Raw genomic sequence first — 17,773 nt, 5'->3', positions numbered from 1 at the left:
AGTACTCAGCTTCCTCTTGGCTTTGGCTTGAGAGGGCTGGTTGTGTAAGCAGAGGGGCCTGGGTGCAGAGCAGAGTATGCGCATCAGCAGATGTGAGGGATACTTTCCTGAGCCCCCTGTGGGTCCGGTCTTTATCTTCAGAGTGTTTGGTCTGCTCCCTGCAGTCTGGGGCACTCAGGAGTGATCACTGCAGGTCCCACTGAGCACCTACAAAGAGAAGGAGCCAGAGTTGAGGCAGGAGAGCCCTGCAACCCATGTAGGCACCATGTCCCCCGCGTGGGAGGGAGGCTTCCCCTCCCAGGCCAGGCCACTGCTTAGGCCCTCCGGCTTTCACCCTGCATCAGTGGGAAGCATGTGCCATCTGCTCTGAAGCAGTGGCTTGGGGGAAACCAATGCTTTGGGAACAGCTCTCAGCTCTGGCTTGTGTCACTTCTGCCTGGAGGCAGCGTCAGGGTGGGTGGTTTGGTTTGGGAATCTTATTTTGCTCAGAAATGAAGGAGGAATCATTTATGAGTAAAGCACTGAGCGGCTTATATCTGGGGGTAGATTGTCCTAAGAGCCAGACAGGGGCTTAACACGGGGGCTTTGTCTTCGGGCCAAAGCCACCCGCCTCCTCCTCCTGGAAGGTGCATCGTTGAGCCATGGGAGGCTCAGTGCACTGCGGTCCACAGCTTGCGCTGAAGAGCAGTAGGGTCACAGCATGGTCCCTGCCGGTCCTCCTTGGGAATAAAGGCGCCCCCACATTTGGCAGTTCGGGCGGGGCATTGCTCCTCCTGGGTGAGTCCCTCGGGGAGACCCCTGAAGGCACTGCTCAGACGCTAGTCAGCCTTGCCCGTGTCAACTGCACCCCACTGCCCACGTCCGTTGCTGGGAAGGGTCTCCAACAAGAGCCATTTGGCAGGAAAGAGCAGGAAATGCTGGTGGGACCCGGAGAAGGGAGATGGAGTTCGTGGCCTGGGAATCCAGTACTCAGAGAAACAAGAACACGAAAATCCATTTATGGGACTACCATTAGACTGCAACACTGCCTCCCCCATGAACTTATTTTACAGGTGGGTGTCCTGGCTTGTCTCTGGCCACCAGCTTGTCCCATTTCCCTAGGGACAGCAGTTCCTTCGTAGGTGTTCTTGTGTATGTATTCCACAAGGAGTTCATGCCCTCAGTGAGAGCTGCGATGGGTACCCGGGTGTGAGACTGTTCATCTTGATGCTCTCTGGGCCTGCTCAGTTTTCCCAGGCCACTGTGTCTTCTTCCTTCTTGCCGGCCTAGCCAAAGCTCCTCCTCCATGGCGCATGTGGGCTACCTCTTCTTGGGAAGCTCTGGCCCATTCCAGAAGCTTGTGATCCTCCAAGGGCCTGCAGGCCTGAGCTGGGATGATGGGTGAATCCTTAGCACCCCATTCCTCGGGAGAATCTGTCGGGGCCTCATTCTGATCAAGAGCTGCATTTCAATGTATGCAAATGGGGGAGGGCTGGTGGCACAGAGTCACAGACATCCATCACCCTGTTTCCCAGCACCAGTCATTCATCAGCAAGGCCTTAAAGATAATACACTTTTGTTTAAGGCAATTACTTAATCTTGACAAACTCCTGTGTTAAGCAGGGCTATTAGCAGGCCCCATCATTAATCAGCACAAAACCAGGTGGATGCCTTTTCTGAACTGCCATCGCTCCTGGGGACCCGGGGTGGGCCCTTTGCCATCCTCAGCACCCTAATTACACAGGCAGCATGCTAACATCAAAAATCCCATGTGGGCTGCAGGGACGCCCAGCCACGGGCAGGAGAGGGGCCCATTTGTAATGCCAGGCAGAAGGTTTTCCAAGCCAGGCAGAATGATCCATGGGGGTTATTATTAGCAGGTACCAGGAGCACAGCTGGGGAAAATAGATAACTCCCCTCCCGAGGGTCCTTCTCGGACCTGCCCCTGAATTTGCCAGATACCTGGGTACTTCGTAAGCTGCCATGGAATACACTTTCTGTTTGTGGGGGTAACTTTTAGAAAGGCCCAGGATGACGTGGAAATATGAAGTCTGGGCCCATGTTTCCCCGAGATGTCAGCGCCCCGACTCCTCTGTATAAGGGCACGAATGGCAGAGCGTTCCTCACCGGTTACGCCCTGTGCCCTTCCTGGATTGACACCCTTCCAGGGCCGCCTGAAGGTTGGGGATGGGTGGGACAAAGACAGGGCCTGGGTCTCCTGTTTTATTCTCATAGCCCTGAATAATATCTCACTGCCCCTTCCCACTGTGAGGATGGTCAGAATTTCTGTGGATGGACAGAAGGCCTGGCTATGACATTGATTAGTCATGTAACCAACCAAGGATAAGTTGCTGAACCTTTTTGTGCCTCAGTTTCTTCATCTGTAAAATGGAGAAAATAATAATACGCTCTCATGAAGTGCTATGAGGATCACTGTGTTAATGAATGGTACAGAGATAAGAGAGCGCCAGCATGTGGCCAGCCCATGCCTGTGCCATCAGGACCTTGCATTCGCAGTGCCCTCAGGGGGCCCAGCTAACACCTGACTCCGTGTACCACTGTCTACTGTTGCTCTCAGGAGCAGGGCTCTCTCTCCTTGGTACTGACCCTTGCTGGCTGCCCTTGTTGTCTTTGGGGGTCTGTTTACCAGTCACGACAGAGTTTCTTTCCTTTTTTCTTCCCTCCCTCCCTCCCTTCCTTACTTCCTTTGGCACAAATTCCTCAACTCCTGCACTCTAGGCACACTTGGCTTTGAGGAAGTGGTGTGGTCTTGCTCTGATTTGGAGGGAGGGTGCAGAAGAGAAGTCCATGAAGCCACACAGAGGTGGCCATGTGTGACCTGGGCTTGTGGATGAATTGACCATGAGGCAGGTGTGATGAGGAGGGCTTTCCAGGGTCTGCAAGGTTGAAGTCTGTTCCCAGGAATGTGGTGATGTGGGACAGGATCCACAAAGTGCTGAGGGCCGGGCAGGGGCGGCCAGGAGACAGCATTACCTGGAGGCACCCCATCACGCCCTTGGATCCCTGCAGGTCCGATTGCTAAAGCCGGTCCAGAATGAGATATGTTAAATGGAAGTGATCAGACCAGGCTGCCTTTGGGTTTGTGGGATCCCAGCTCTGGTTTCTCCAACCCTGAAACACAATATGTGGGAGAGTTTCCCCCCGGGATTTAAAGCCTTGTTTATTTTGAAGGAAGTAGACTTCATCTGCTTTTAATTCACCCACTTAGCTCATCCAAACATTATTTTGCAAGAGGTTGTTTTTGATGTTTAGGAAGCCTTTGGAGTGCCCGTACACACCCCCACCCCCTTTACACAGTCTTATTCTAGGAAACAAGGTTGAGGACATGGCTCAGGGCTGGGGTGCTGGTCACAAGGCCACATTTTCTAAGCTTAGTTTCTCCGCCTGCAAAATAGAAGGAGTGGGCCCAAAAGAGGGATTTGAAACGGATTTAAGAACTGGCCTCCATGCCTGAGGTGGACCCCATTGTCCCTGCTTATGGGAACCACTGTTCCCATCAGCGGTGTGGGAGCTGGCGGGCTGGAGTGAAGGAGGCGTGGTGGGTGCAGCGTGTGCCTGGAGCATCCTTCAGTTCTGGGGACCCAGATGACATGGCCAGGGAGCCAGAAACATTACGTAGCCCAGCCAGAGTTTCTCCTCAGCCCCACTGCCCTTGCCCCCATGACCCACTCCATGGCTCTGTTTCTGGGGACTCTCTCACTCGTCAGAAGGACTCAGGAGTCCGCACGCCCACTGCCTTGTTTGTGAACGCCCCAAGCTTACCGGGAAGGTATGGGCAGCGGTCCAGGGCAGGAACCAGGGAGCTGCTACTGACCGGCTCCACACTGCCGGGTAAGGGTGTGAAAGGGTGAAAGGAGGGTCACAGCACTGACTAACGAAACCGTCTCAGATGCTGCGAAACCCTGCAAGTCAAGTGAACACAAAGAAGGAGGAAGGGAGGGAAGAAATAATAGTGATTAATTAATCAGTTAAGTAACCAAATAGAAGTATGCAAGGAGCTAAGATGCACAAGTGTGGGGTGAATTCTCATCACCATATTTTCTGTGTCGATAGGACTTCAGTTAACCTGGACTAGAACTCCGTCAGTAGTCCAGAGTAAATGATGGTAGCTAGTTAAGCCCGAGCCAGGAACTCCGTGTGACTGTTGAACACTTGAAACCTGGCTGGCCCCAGCTGGGCATGGTATAATCCCAGCCCTATGGAGGCTGAGGCAGGAAGATGGCAACTTAGAGCCCAGCCTGGGTAATGTAGCCATTTCACTGGACCCTACCTCAAAATACAGAAAGAAGGGGCTGTTGCTTAGTGCAGAGGCCCTGGGATCAATCCCCAGGAACACACATGCACACAGAGGAGAGAAAGAGTGAGAGGTGCTAGTCCCAACTGAGCTGTGCTGAGTACAAGCTAGGTACCAGTCTTCAAAGACTTTATGGAAATAAAAAAAGGAAAATATCTTGTTAAAAATTTTTATGCTGGTTATATGTTGAAGTGATTCTTTGAGATGGGGTCTCACTATGTTGCACAGGCTGGCCTCTAACTCCAGGGCTGCGATGACTCTCCTGCCTTAGTTTACCTCCTTAGTAGCTAGGACTACCCATGTGCCCTACCATGTCCACACAAAGTGATGATGAACTGGGTCGATTAAATTGTATTTTTAAATGATTCATTTTTAGAGGGTATGATGAACTGGGTCGATTAAATTGTATTTTTAAATGATTCATTTTTAGAGGGTTTTTTTAGGTTTTTAAAATATGTGGCTAGTAAAAAAATGTAAATAATATAGGTCCACATTGCATTTCTGTTTGTCAGGGCTGCTAGAGACAGACACTGGTTTAAGGCACAGGATGTTGTAAAGCAAGGGGCCTCTTTGAGTCACACAGGAGTATTGTAACCACACTGCTGTAGGGGGTCCTGGGAAGTGGTCCATAAAGGCCCTGCTTCAATGGAGGAAGAAGGGAAATTTTGTATCGGTCTTCACTAGAAAAGACAGTAAGGGCCACTCCACCTCTGCTTCCTCAGTCATTGATTGGATTTGGTGGGTTCTGTCTCAAAATGCACCCTGAAATAAAAGGCGGCCTTAGCTCAGCCAGAGGTTCAGCACCCGTATCTGGTGGGACCACATGTGGTGGTAGCCTCATTGTCCCTTAACGAGTGACAGTGGAGTGACAGGCAGAGTCTGTGGGCACTCTGGGCAGGGTGTGATGTGCAGGACCCAAGCACCAGACTGGGATTCCTGAGCCAGATTTCTGCAGGAAAGAGGCTCGATGCTGACGCAGTAAGCACTGTGATAGGTGACACAGTCAGGATCTGTGGGGAGCAGCCAGAGTGTGGCACAGATGTCCTTTTGAAAGAACCAAAGGCACCCATAGCAAGTGGACTTCTGAGAGGGTGACCAGACAGCCTGAAGCTGGCAGCTGACCAGGTGTGTGCCACTGACAGGTTCTTCGGTGTTGGTTGGCAGTGGCAGTGGCCACTCCAAGCCACTTGACCTGGCTCTGACCTGTGCAGCCACTGAAAAGAGCAGTGGGACCAGCACCGACTTGCTGGTTACTCTTGGCCCTGGGTCCCTGACTGGATCTATGCTTTCCCCATTATGTTTTGCAAGCTCACAGGATTTCTTGGAACCATAGTCTTCTAGGCTTCAAATCTATTATATGTTTTGTGATACTTTTGGGGGAACAGATTTTGCAAACTTCATCAGGCTTGATCATCCCTGTTTCTTCTGGCCTTAAGATTCTTTAACTTGGACCTGACTTGTCTGCTGGGACAGGTGGGCAGCTCATGCCATTCCCTACAATGGTGGGCTTCTCCCCAGGGTCTCTGTAGAGTTCACCTGACACCCACTCCCTGCTAAAAGGGCAGGAACCCATCAGAATGGGCAGTGGAAATTGCACTCTTGGGGGCATGCCTGATCTCTCCCCATCTCCCTTTCACTTGGGTCCTGTCACTACCCTCCTTTGACAGATGGGGAAATTGAGGCACAGGACAACTCACAGAATCAACACCAGGGCCTAATAGCTGTAGCTCTAGCTCCAGGTTCTACCCGCTCCATCACAGTTCGAGCCTCCCAGTCTGCTTCCTGAGGCTTGTCCCCTGTTATCTTAGCACAGCCATCTGAGAGGACAGATTCTACAACCGTCAAGGCAAGGACCACATGTCTGTCTGCCAGCTTCTCCCTAGGCCATTCACTGGAGTACGGATGGGTGTGCACTTCTCTCTGTCCTTGGCCACCTGCCCTTGAGACCTGCTCTGAGGATGCTGCCCAGTGAAGTGGCTTATGCTGGCTCCAGCCTAGCACGCTCTGGTTTCCAGAAGCTATTTTGTCTGGTTACACCTCTGCTGGGGTGGGTACTGGGCACAGTCTTGCCAGGCAATGTGTGGGGGCAGGTCTGACTCTGAGCAGCCTCAGTCTCGGCCCTCGGATAGCAGCCAGTTGGAGTGTGTTGGAATTTCCCCTTTTTGTCCCCCAAGTGAGACACAAACACTTCTTAATTATGTGCTGTGGAGTGGCCATTTAGGATATTATTGTTCTTATTAAGTGCTTCCTGTGAGGCCGTAGCTGGGCATCAGGAGGGGACTTGGAAATAGCCTGCTCTATGGTTGGTTATCGGGAATAACAGTACCATTTGCAGAAGGCCCCAAAGATGGTCCTGCCAAACCCTGGGAAATGATCTTTCCTCCACTTGACCGCTCCAATGCCTCCTAGCCCCAGTGCTTGGGCTGATGACTTCGTCTACCACAACACCTAGTCTTCTGAGTCCAGGTGCCTAAAAGATTTGAAACTGTTAAGGTTTCTACACAGACCAGCTACCCAAGCCAGGGGAGGGATGTCCCACAGCCTCACCCAGGCACCTTCATCTTTGCAGCACTGAGAAGCGCAGAAACCTGCATTCTTAGTGACACAAGCAGCATTCACAGCTGCTACTTGGGCAGCCTAAGGCACCCTGCAACTGCTTCTCTCCTTTCCATGTGAGTTTCCCTGCCAGCCCAATGCCAAATAGGCACATGTGAGATGTGAGTGAAAAATGATGTCCTCTCGTTGATGAGCCAGTGGGAGCCTGGGGCTACTGAGGACGCTAAAGACAGTAAAAAGTGCAAGATAAGCCTGAGGTTCTCCAGTTGCGGGCCTTGGACCAACACATCCCTGTCACTGGAACAGGTTAGAAATGGCCCAGTGGTAACTTACCCAGCCCTGCAAGTGATCCTCTTGTCTGAGAAGTTTTCATGTAATTGTACCATGGGAGCATCGCATTGTGTCTCTTTTACATACGTGCTGTCATTTAATCCCAGGGTTCGAGGAAGAGGTCTTCCTAACCCTTTATATACAGGAGAGTCTATAGGGCTTGCACCAAGACTCACCCTTCACATGGCTCAGGCAACACTGGGAAGCAAGACTGAAGAGCCTGTCATCCCCCACCCCTTCTTTCTGGCTCTCCCAACTGTGGAACTGTGAGGGCCTAACTTCCAAGCCACCTCTTCCCTACAGCCTTTCTGGCTGCTCAACGTGAGGGAAAACTCCAATTCCAGGGCATTCTGTGTGTTGTGGACCCAGTAGAATTACCTCAGACTAGGCTCTCTGGCTTTGGCAGCTGATCCACACAGAGGTGCCCTGGCATGTGTCCTGAGGGCACAAATCAGGTTTTTTGTTCTTGGTGGTCTCCACAGGACACTGCAGTGTCTTAGTGGACTGTGTGGGAGAAATCTGGGGCTGGCCAGTGGGCTGAGACTGTGATTTCTGTTCTTTGCCCTGTAGTCAGCCAGGAACCAAGCGCTCCGCCTGGCAGGTGGGTAGTTCTGCTGTGGAGCAGGGCTGGGCAGTGCTTGTGGCTTGTGCAGATCAAGGCCACAGTGGTTGGGGGTTCTGAATTACAGTGTTCCTCAGTTATATCTGTGCCCCTGAGGGAGGGAGTGTCCAGGCTATTCTGTGGAGCTGGTGCCGTCATTTCTGGTATCTTCTGGGAAGCCTTTTGCTCCAGTTTTTCTAAGGAATGAGCCTTTGATCTTCCCAGAAAGAAAAGAGCAAAAAGAGTCATGAACTGTGGAATTTTTGGCAAGGCCAACAGAAATGGCCAAAACAGACCTTCGTTGTGCAAACAACAAGCTTGTGTCCAGCCTCAGCTGAAGGGAGGGCTGATTTTCTGGGTTCATCAAAGCACAAAATAATGGTGCCAGCTGCCATTCTTGCCCAGCAGATTAACATTTCTGCAAGGCGTCTTCACATTCCCATTCCGTGTAACATCAGATAGTTTGATTTACTGAGTTGGCAACAGGTCCTACTCAGAGCAGCACTTATTCTCCCCACCCACACCTGGGCCGGGCCTGGAGATGGCAGGTTCCTGTGCCACTCGTGGATCAGCCTGGAGGTGGAATTCACTGCCCAGCTTGCCCTCCACACCACCTGGTCCAGGCCATGACTCTCCTCACCTTCCCCGGAAAGGAGTACTGTGTTTGCTTAAGGAATTGGGCCATGAAGGGGATCTCACCTTTTAACTGTTTCCCTCTGCTGCCCTCCAGTAAACAGGAGGAGCCTTGCACCACCCGTAGCTGTGGTGGCCTAGGATCTTGTCACACCTTCTTCTACCTGGGGCTTCTGTTGCTGACTTCTCTGAGAAGTGAACTGGTGCCGTGGGCACAAGGTTATGTGGCTGAATGCAGATCAGGAAGAGAAGACTCTTCCCTTTAAACAGAATTGTTAACAGCATTCACCAGAACTCAGAGGCCACCTTCCAAGTTCCTACATCTGTTCTTTTATTTTGGCCACTGAGGGCACAGACACCGGGAAGCATGGGCAGCTTGGGCCTCCTGGATTGTTCATCTGGGAATGGGGGTGGGCAGTCAGCAGAGACTCATTATGGGAGACCTGTCCCACAAAGCTTTGAAGTCATGAACACTGCCTTTTCTACTTAGCTCACTCTGTAACACAGGCAGTACGTAAGTTTCTGTCTGCTGCTCAGTGTCCCTACAATGAGGACTGCAGGAGAGTTTGCTTCATGACCATGGCACCAGGCCCTGGTCCGTACTCCTGAGGTTTACAGCAATAGGGAAGGGAATTGCCACTTGCTAACTTTCTACTCTGTGGACACTATAGATATTCCATGTAGCAGTCGGCATAGAAGTCGTTCTTAGTTTACAGAAGTAACTGAAGCTTGGAGCTCTTGTCACTTGTTAGAAAATAACAGATTTGGGGTTTGAAACCAGGCTTGCCTAGATTCCCGGCTCGTATACTCCCAGCTTCCATCCCAAGCTCTTTGGACAACAGTGACAAGTGATCTCACACAGGGACCGTTATTGGACTGCTGTGCCACTCAGGAGCAAGACTAATTTAATCAGTGAGGACTACCATGCTGACTTCTGATCTGTGCCCTCTGCTTTTTTTTTTTTTTTCCTTTCATACTAACTTATCTGCTTTTGCTGAAGTCATAGATGTCTCTTCCCACGTTCTCCTTTAGGAGGACAATGACCCAGTGAGCTGTCTGATGTGAATATCGATTCATTCCCATGACTTCACCAAGGTCTGTTTGCTTTGAAGACAACTAATGAAACCATTGTTCTGGATTTTACTTAAGACACAGAATTCTAAGCTAAAGGACATGGTAAATTAGTCATTAGCTGAGAATTCTAAGTAGAGTCTCCCATAGTAGGAGAGAATTTGGTAGTCAAGAAGCCCCTCCAAGATCCCTGTGCAGTGCCATACTAGAAAGATGCCCTGTCAGCCAATCAGAGGTCACCCAGCACATCAGAGTGCCATAGCACAGCAGGTGCTTAGGAGCATGTGACAGAGGGATGACAGTGACTGTCCCTCTCAGAGTGCAGATCTCCCGGCCTGGAGGCTGTGGAAATATGCATCGCCGTCACAGCGGTCACCTGGATGTGGTGGGTAGACGCAGCATGGGGATCTGGGGATCTCACAGAGGAGCTTCCCTGGTGGGTTCAGGGAGTACCTACTACGCCAAAGGAGCTTTCCTCTCTTTGTGAGTCTGTCACTATCCCCTGAGACTCATACCCTCACAAGACTGGAGCATCTATTTGGAACCCTCACCAGCAACACTGATCACTGCGGCACCTCCCCATGCCAAGAGCCATCACTCTCAGGCAAGGGACCCAGCATTCAGAAGCAAGGGCCCCCACACTAACTTCCTGTGCCCCAGGCATGCACACGGCTGCAGCACTAGCCTTCACCTTGGTGACCTTGGAGTGTGGACCAGTTGCCTGAGAGAGGTGGGGACCCATGTTCTGTCCCTGGCCTTGCTCACCCTTACATGGCCCCTGGGCTGCACTTAGATGTATTTGTGCCCCACCATAACTTACACCTGAATGGTGCAAAGGCCAAGGCTCTATAGAGATAGCTGTCTCCACCTCCCCTTAATCACTGCCTGGGCAATGGGCCTTCTCACACATTTCCTCTTTGGCCCCGGATGGCCCTGCCTACCCCAGCTATGTGCTCTGAGCTAATTCCATGATGCAGGATTCATCGAGCTAGTAGCAAGACTGCTAGTCACTAGAGACCAGACATCCTGGAGGACCAGAGTGTCCCTAACATGGGCAGCCTCCTCTGGAAAGTGATTGTGTTTCCTCACTGGCCCATCTGGACAGGGGGACAGCCTCTCCGAGCTCAGCCCACAGGACAGTGCCTCTTCCTGGTAGCAACACATGGCTTCCCCCGCGGAGAAATTCCTCTGGTAGCTGACGTAGCTGCTTGGTCATGTTTTAATGACCCAGTTTTCCCGATTCTTTTGTCTGAACTCTCCACCCAGCCCCATCCTTCACCATAGTCTTTATTAGTGGGGCATTCACTTGAGCTGGGCCGCCTGGGGAGGGTTCTCCTGTATCCTCTCAGCTCCCTCACCTAGAGAACATTAACCTGGGATTCGCCTCACCGTGTCCCCTCACACCAGGACCACCTGCCAAGGTGCCCTTGGTGTTTAAACCAGCACAGAAAAGTTCTTGGGTTTCAGTGCAGAGAGCTCTCAGCCCTCCGAAGCCCTCATCCTGTCAGGGTGTCCATCTTTCTATGTAGGATCGAAAACAAATGTGCATTTCTCAGAGGGGAAGGAGCAAACCATTGGCAAGTCCCATCTTAGAATTTCTCCCTCAGAAACTTAAAAAGAGAACATGTCTTTGAAATGGCATATGGTGTGTGTATGTGTGTGTGTTTCCCTTCTGCCGGAAGGACGTGATTTGGTTTGGATTTTTTTCCCCTTTGGGGAAGAAAAAAGCCCACAATGGAAACAATGTGTGGAAGGATCTGATTCAATATCTTCTTGATCTTCGGGTGCTCCTGGGGCCTCTGGGTGTAGCGCTTTCTCTTGGGAGTGTGAAGGTATCATTGGAGGCTTTTGTCAGGGACATGAGGGGACAACCTGTGCTGGTTTGAAATGTCCTGAGGCCCCTGTCTCTCCGTGTACCCTGAGTAAAAAGTTAGTGTCCAGTGTGTGTGTGTGTGTCTGTGTGTGTGTGTGTATGCACGTGTGCACACATGCGCGGGGTGTGGGTGTGTGCCTAGGCCCAGGACTAGTGAGATTTAGAAGGGCCCCTAAATTGGTGAAATATATAAGGCCATCAGAGGAGGCTTTACCTGTTCCCAGAGCCTTTGTCAGTGCCTGGCTTGGGGGTCGCACAGGAAGCCTCAGAGTGTCACTGGCTGGAGCCAGGTGACCATTCAGAGACAGCATACAGTGCTGGCAGGAAGGGACTCTCAGGTCCGTACCCGGTTGTACAGAGGACTAATGTGGGACCCAGAGCAGCGACATACTTTCCCCAGAGTCCAATGGCCATCTAGTGGCAGGGCCAGTCTGGGATTCCTGGCTGATGTTCACCCCATCCCAGAGCAGTGACCCTCCTTGTGCGGCATTTTGAAAAGTTTCCCCAGGCCAGGTGAGTCCCTGCCAAGGGTCTCCCAAGTTACTCAGAAACTATTGCCAAAGTCCTCCCCACAGCATAGTCTTCTAGTAACTTATCTCCTGTCTCTTCCATCTCCGTCCCTCTGGCGCTCCCGCCACATTAGCCTTCCTGCCGAAATCGCTGGGCTCTTTCCCAGCCGCCAGCACTACTCTTGCTGCACCCTTTCCCAAAGACTTTTCCTTTAGAAAGGCCTGACTGCCTCCTGCGCCTCCTGTATCACCTACCTCTCCTTCCTTGGCCTGCTTGGGATCTGTCTGCTCTGATACTGTGTTTGCTGGCTTGTTCCCTGCCTGTCTCTTCTCACTGGGCAGTGGTGTGGGCTGCTTTGGCACAGTGCTGTTCTCAGCGCCTGGAACAGTGCCTGCCACATGGCAGTCTCTTGATGTATGGTTGATGGATGAGCGAACGAGTGCAGGATGATTCCTGTGGTGACTGTGGTCCGGCTTCACTGCTGATGTGAGTGGGGAGGGTCTCCCTCTGAGACCATGCAGAGGGGCCTGCGTCTGGGGTTCCTGGATTTGACGCCTTCTGCTGACTGAGGATCTGCCTATCTGTGTGGAGCCATTCACTGAGAGTCTGGGGTGTGTAGGATGCTGGCTGGGCTCAGAGAGGCCATGTAGGACATCTTGGGGGAGATAAGGAAACTGGCCACTGTTGCTTGGCATTTGCTCACCTGGAAGTAGAGTCACACCACCCTGAGCATCAGGGTCCAAAGGGAGACGGCCGGCTGCAGCAGGACCCTGAGGGTGGCTGTCTCTCAACCTCTTCTTGGAAGCCTTGTCCTCCACCAACCTGTGCACATCCACCCTTCCATGCGATGGATAACACTCATGCAACACGTAGGCACACTTAACACATTTGTGCTCATATATACACATACTTACTTCTGTATGTGCTGTGTGTGCATATACCCCGTCCCCTGACACACACACAGCATTCATACATGCATAACACACAACACAATGCAGCCCCACAGGGCAGCAGGCAGCTTCAGCAATCCCTCACTCCGGTCTTAGACTCTTTAGACCCATCTGGAATTTCCAGGATCCCAGCTCCTGAGCAGAGCAACACCTCCGCTCCCAGCTGGCCTCTGGTGATCTGGGCTCTCTGATCCCAGTGGGACACCCTCTTCATCCTCTGTTAGAACAAGACTGGGGAGGAGAGGGGTGCAGGGCGGAGGAGCAGGCTGTTGTTCATGGGAAGACCAGGAGTTGTAAGGAAGTGCCTCCTGGAGTTGTAAGGCACTTTCAGCAGGCTGGTATTGTGTGCAGTTGGTAAGTACAATGTAAGATTAAGGTAGGGATGAGAGGACCTGGGGCGGGGGTCACCCTGACATCCTGGTGCTGCCTCAGAGTAGTCCTCAGACTCTCCTCCTGGTTCTGTCATTTTTTAGCCTTGTGACTTTGAACATGACCTTGAATCACCCTTGGCCTCCGTGTGTGTGTGTGTGTGTGTGTGTGTGTGTGTGTGTGTGTGTGTGTGTGTGTGTGTGAGTGTGTGTGTGTGTGTGTGTGTGAGTGTGTGTGTGTGTGTGTGTGTGAGTGTGTGTGTGTGTGTGTGTGTGAGTGTGTGTGTGTGTGTGTGTGTGAGTGTGTGTGTGTGTGTGTGTGTGAGTGTGTGTGTGTGTGTGTGTGTGAGTGTGTGTGTGTGTGTGTGTGTGAGTGTGTGTGTGTGTGTGTGTGTGAGTGTGTGTGTGTGTGTGTGTGTGAGTGTGTGTGTGTGTGTGTGTGTGAGTGTGTGTGTGTGTGTGTGTGTGAGTGTGTGTGTGTGTGTGTGTGTGAGTGTGTGTGTGTGTGTGTGTGTGTGTGTGTGTGTGTGTGAGTGTGTGTGTGTGTGTGTGTGTGGCAGGCAGGCATAGTAGCTATCCAGGCTGCTTCTAGATGTGCAGGGAAACACTCAGAAATACTGCACGTTTAAAATAAAAATTGTTTTGTTAGCAGTACTGTAATCTAGCCTTCCTGGACACATTGTTGCATTTGGTTCTTAAAGGCACTTTGCTGGGCCAGGTATATTGCTCAGTGGCGGAGCACTTGCCTAGCATGTGTGAGACCCAGGGCTCCATCCCAGCACTGGAATAAAATGGCACTTTCCTCTACATTTAGAAAAGTGAATGCTGTTTTTCTGCCAGCTCCCTCAGGATATAGCAAAGTGCAGGCGGTTTCCATCTGTAGACAGGCCAGCCTGGGGTCCTCAGCTTCCCCAGAGTTTGTCGTGAGCGTGAGCAGCTTGTCCCTTTGCCTCCATGCTGTGTTCTTAGCTTGATCTGGAGTCCGGAGGCTCCAAACATTAGCGCTAATTGTCATTGTCAGTAGTGGCACGTGTTGAGCACTACTTATCTGTACAGGCTCTGGGCTATGCATCTCCTCTGCATGAACCTATTGTATCTCCACAGCAACCAGCGACATAGGCACTATTACTGTTCGCAGAGACTCGCAGAGGTGCCGATGCTAGGCCAAAGCCTGCAGCTGGCAAGCACCTCTGAGTCCCAGAGGCCAGCACATTCAAGAGCTCCTGGTCATCCTGTCACAGCCACACAGCAAGGGTCACTGGTAAAAGAGGACCGGGACCCAGGGAGAAGGTGCTTGTCTGGCAGCTCCGGAAGAGACAGCCAGGCCAGGGTGGGACTGTGGCTGTATCATGCCTGCCAGCCAGTTCCTCTTTGAAGCTGAGTTTGGCAAATGGATTTCAGCAGAGGAAGAAGATTTACTCTCTTTTTAGACCCTATTGAAAGTGCCAGCATTGTGGAATTATGAAGATAAAATGGAATATGTAAAAATTAAGGTTAAGTTTTCAGAAATAAAGTTTCTTCCCACTAAGAATTCATCATGTCCAACCTGAATGTCCATTGGCAGATGAATGGATGAACAAAATGTGCTCCACACACACCATAGAGTAGCATTTGGTCTTACAATAAAATTGTGATGCACACGGCAGTTTACGTGAACCTGGAGAACAGCATGCACACTCAGTGAATAAGCAGGGTACAGTAGGACAAGTACTGGGATTCTGCGTCTGGGAGGACAGAAAGTAGAACAATGGATGTCGTGGGAATGGGATGGAACTTCAGTCGGCAATGATGAAAAAATTCTGCAGTGGTTGGTGGTACTAGTGGTGCAATGTGAATATACTTAATGCTGCTCCACTGTGCACTTACAAATGCTTAAAATGAGCTGATGTGGTCAAGCACACCTGTAATCCCAGCTGCTCATAAGGCTGAGACAGGAAGTTTGCAAGTTCAATGCTACTCTGGGCAACTCAGCAAGACCCTGTCTCAAAATAAAATTTAAAAAGCTGAGGGGAGAGCCTGGGTTCAAGCCCTGGTGCTGCAAAATAAATAAATACATAAAAGATTAAAATGGTAAATTTATATTTGGTATGTTTTGCTACAATACAAAAAAGAAAGCCCACGGTATTTACAATATGGGGTTGAAATCTGCACAGAATGGTACCCTTTATTTAGTTAGTTTTGCTTTGTTACATACTGTTCCTATATAGTCCAGGCTGGCGATTCTCCTGCCTCAGAGTGCTGGGATTACAGGTGTGCCCCCCCCCAGCAAGGTAGCCTTATTTTAATGCATTTATTTTATAGTAAGCCTCCCCATCAGCTAACCTGGTTGGGTGTCAAAAACAGACACATGGTATCCTTCAGTTATTCAGAAATCCAGCCCCGATGCTGCTTCCCCCAGCTTGTGGCCTTCAGACTGAGGGAGAGTTGATTGAGAACTCCACTTCTTAGCCCTTTTCCCAGTCTAACTACTTTTTAAAGAGCCCTGTTTTCCTAAAGCCTATAATTATGTTTGCCTCCAGGGGCCCAGGCATTTTTTTTTTTAATAAGCAAAGAGCATCCTACAATTATCATGATGATTTGTTGAGTGCAGGCCAAGTGGAGACAGGAGGCTGACTCAGCTCTGGAAACTGACACGCACGTGTTGGGGCTTTCAATCCTGAAGGCTCTGCCAGGGCGCGAGGGCTCGATAATTAATATTAAGAGCTGGAGAATTAACAGATCCGCAGAGGTGTCCGCTCGATGCCTCCCACAAGACGGAAGGGGCGGGTTGGTGGGATTTGGCCCTCCTGAGGCTGGCAGGCCCCGCCTTCCCAGATGGTTCTGGGTAAACATCTCTGGCCTGCGTACACCGCAGCTCCGGACACTGTCACCTGGCGCTGCAGGAGCCACACGCAGCCAAGGCCAGGGTGGGCAGAAGCTGGCAGAGTTGGAAACTGTCTGCTCTGTCAGCCCTGATTTGCTGGCTGAGCCTGGTTTGGAGGCCCTACCTGTAATCTCTCAGAGTTCAAAGAACGCTTAGCTGCTTGTCTTTGTCAAGAGCACGGTTGGGGATCTTTTATGTGGAAGATGTAGGATTCTCAGGCTGACTTTGATTATTTATTCATCCCCCTTCGTGGGTGTGTGATAGCCCAGGCACTGCGGAGCCCCTTGTCCTGGCTACTTTTACTCAGAAATTCATCGAGTTTAAAGCCCTTTGAAAATTGCTTTTTGAGGGAGGGGACAGTTTTTGAAGTTTTTCTTCTCTCCCCCACTCTGCAGTGCCGCAACATCTCTTGCCGCCGTTCCACGCACCGTTGCCGATTGACATGCGACACCAGGAGGGAAGGTACCATTACGAGCCTCACTCTGTCCACAGCGTGCATGGGTAAGTCCTGCCCCGTGCCTGCCCTCTCCTGTCACCAGGAGGCCCACTGGCAGCCTCGGCCACTCTCCTTCCTCCATCTCTCTTTTTGGAGTCTCTGGTATGGTGTCCCAAGCTGCAGGCACAGACCTGTGCCACCCAGGAGTGTGAAAGTGCATGACATGTGCACACCAGCCACCCCCTGTTCCTCCTAAGGACACTTAGCTCCCTTCCTTCACCACTTCTGGGGTATGAGCTCCCTGGGAAGAGCCTTATGAGATTGGAGGCTCTTTACCTTTCCATGAAGTGAATCCTCTCCAGACCCTTTGACTGCCTCAAGGGTCCCTGTTTGGAAAAATACATGGTATGGTCACCTTCCTGCAAGGACTTGAACTTAAAGTGGTGCTTTAGGGCCTCTTCCTGTTCTCCACTTAAGATACAGAGGTGTGGCAACCGGCAGTGTCCTTCTCTGCTCTCACCTGGGGCCTCTGAGTCCCTGGCTGATGTTATAACTCAAGGCTCAGCCCCTACTACCCCACTATTCTTCTGCCAGAGTCAGGCCTTAACCTTCTCCCCATCCCAACCTCTCTGTGGCCCTCACACCTACCTGAGAGGTGGCCTCCATGAAGGCCAGCAGTCCCCAGGCCCCTCCCGCCCATCCCCTTTACTCTTACACTCTCCAGCCACTCACCTGCTTGTGCCAAGTTGCTGCCTGTGCTTCCGGCACATGCCACCTCGTCCCCTGCCTCTGTAATACACTCCTGCTGCCTCCCCAACCTCCCAGAGTGTCCCTACCACTTGGCTGTCTCTCAGTAACAGCCCAGGAGCAGCTCCTCCTGAAGACACCGGGTCCCCCACCCTGAGATTCCCACCACACCTTTGCCCCAGAATAAGCTCTTTCAGGGCCTGTCTCCCTGCAGCTTCCCCTTGAATTTCTGCATCTCCATCAGCTGACACATAAAAGGTGCACAATCGATGCTCGGCGACTGGAGAGCTCTCTCCGTGCACTCCCCTGTGGAGACCAACCCCACTGCTGGAATGAAGTCAGGAGGCATCTGCTAAGCACTCCCGGCATTCAAAGCATTGTGTCTGGAAGTGTCCCAGCCACCCCTCAGATGGTGCCTGTTTCGGGAAACCTATGACCTCCCCAAGATAGAACAAACCTGGGACTTTATTTTCTCCTTTAAAATACTTTTTACTTCTTATATGTTTTACTTTGAGATTCATGTAGACATGCAAAAGCAATT

General features: G+C 51.4%; 1 protein-coding gene across 5 annotated transcripts in view; it reads left to right on the top strand.

Moving 5' to 3' along the window:
* Positions 1-17,773, top strand: part of Gli2 (GLI family zinc finger 2) — a 232,933-nt gene that overhangs the window by 162,381 nt on the left and 52,779 nt on the right. For all 5 annotated transcript variants that reach the window (XM_010632270.3, XM_010632269.1, XM_010632273.1 and 2 more), the window contains one exon: positions 16,445-16,550. In XM_010632270.3, the coding sequence (XP_010630572.1) occupies positions 16,445-16,550 (106 nt within the window). The remainder of the gene's footprint in view (positions 1-16,444; positions 16,551-17,773) is intronic.

This window comes from Fukomys damarensis, unplaced genomic scaffold (genome assembly GCF_012274545.1).
Source record: "Fukomys damarensis isolate Sample0158 unplaced genomic scaffold, DMR_v1.0_HiC HiC_scaffold_29, whole genome shotgun sequence".
Lineage (NCBI taxonomy): Eukaryota > Metazoa > Chordata > Mammalia > Rodentia > Bathyergidae > Fukomys > Fukomys damarensis.
Note: the sequence above shows the minus strand (reverse complement) of the source record. Positions and strands in the feature narration are given on the sequence as shown.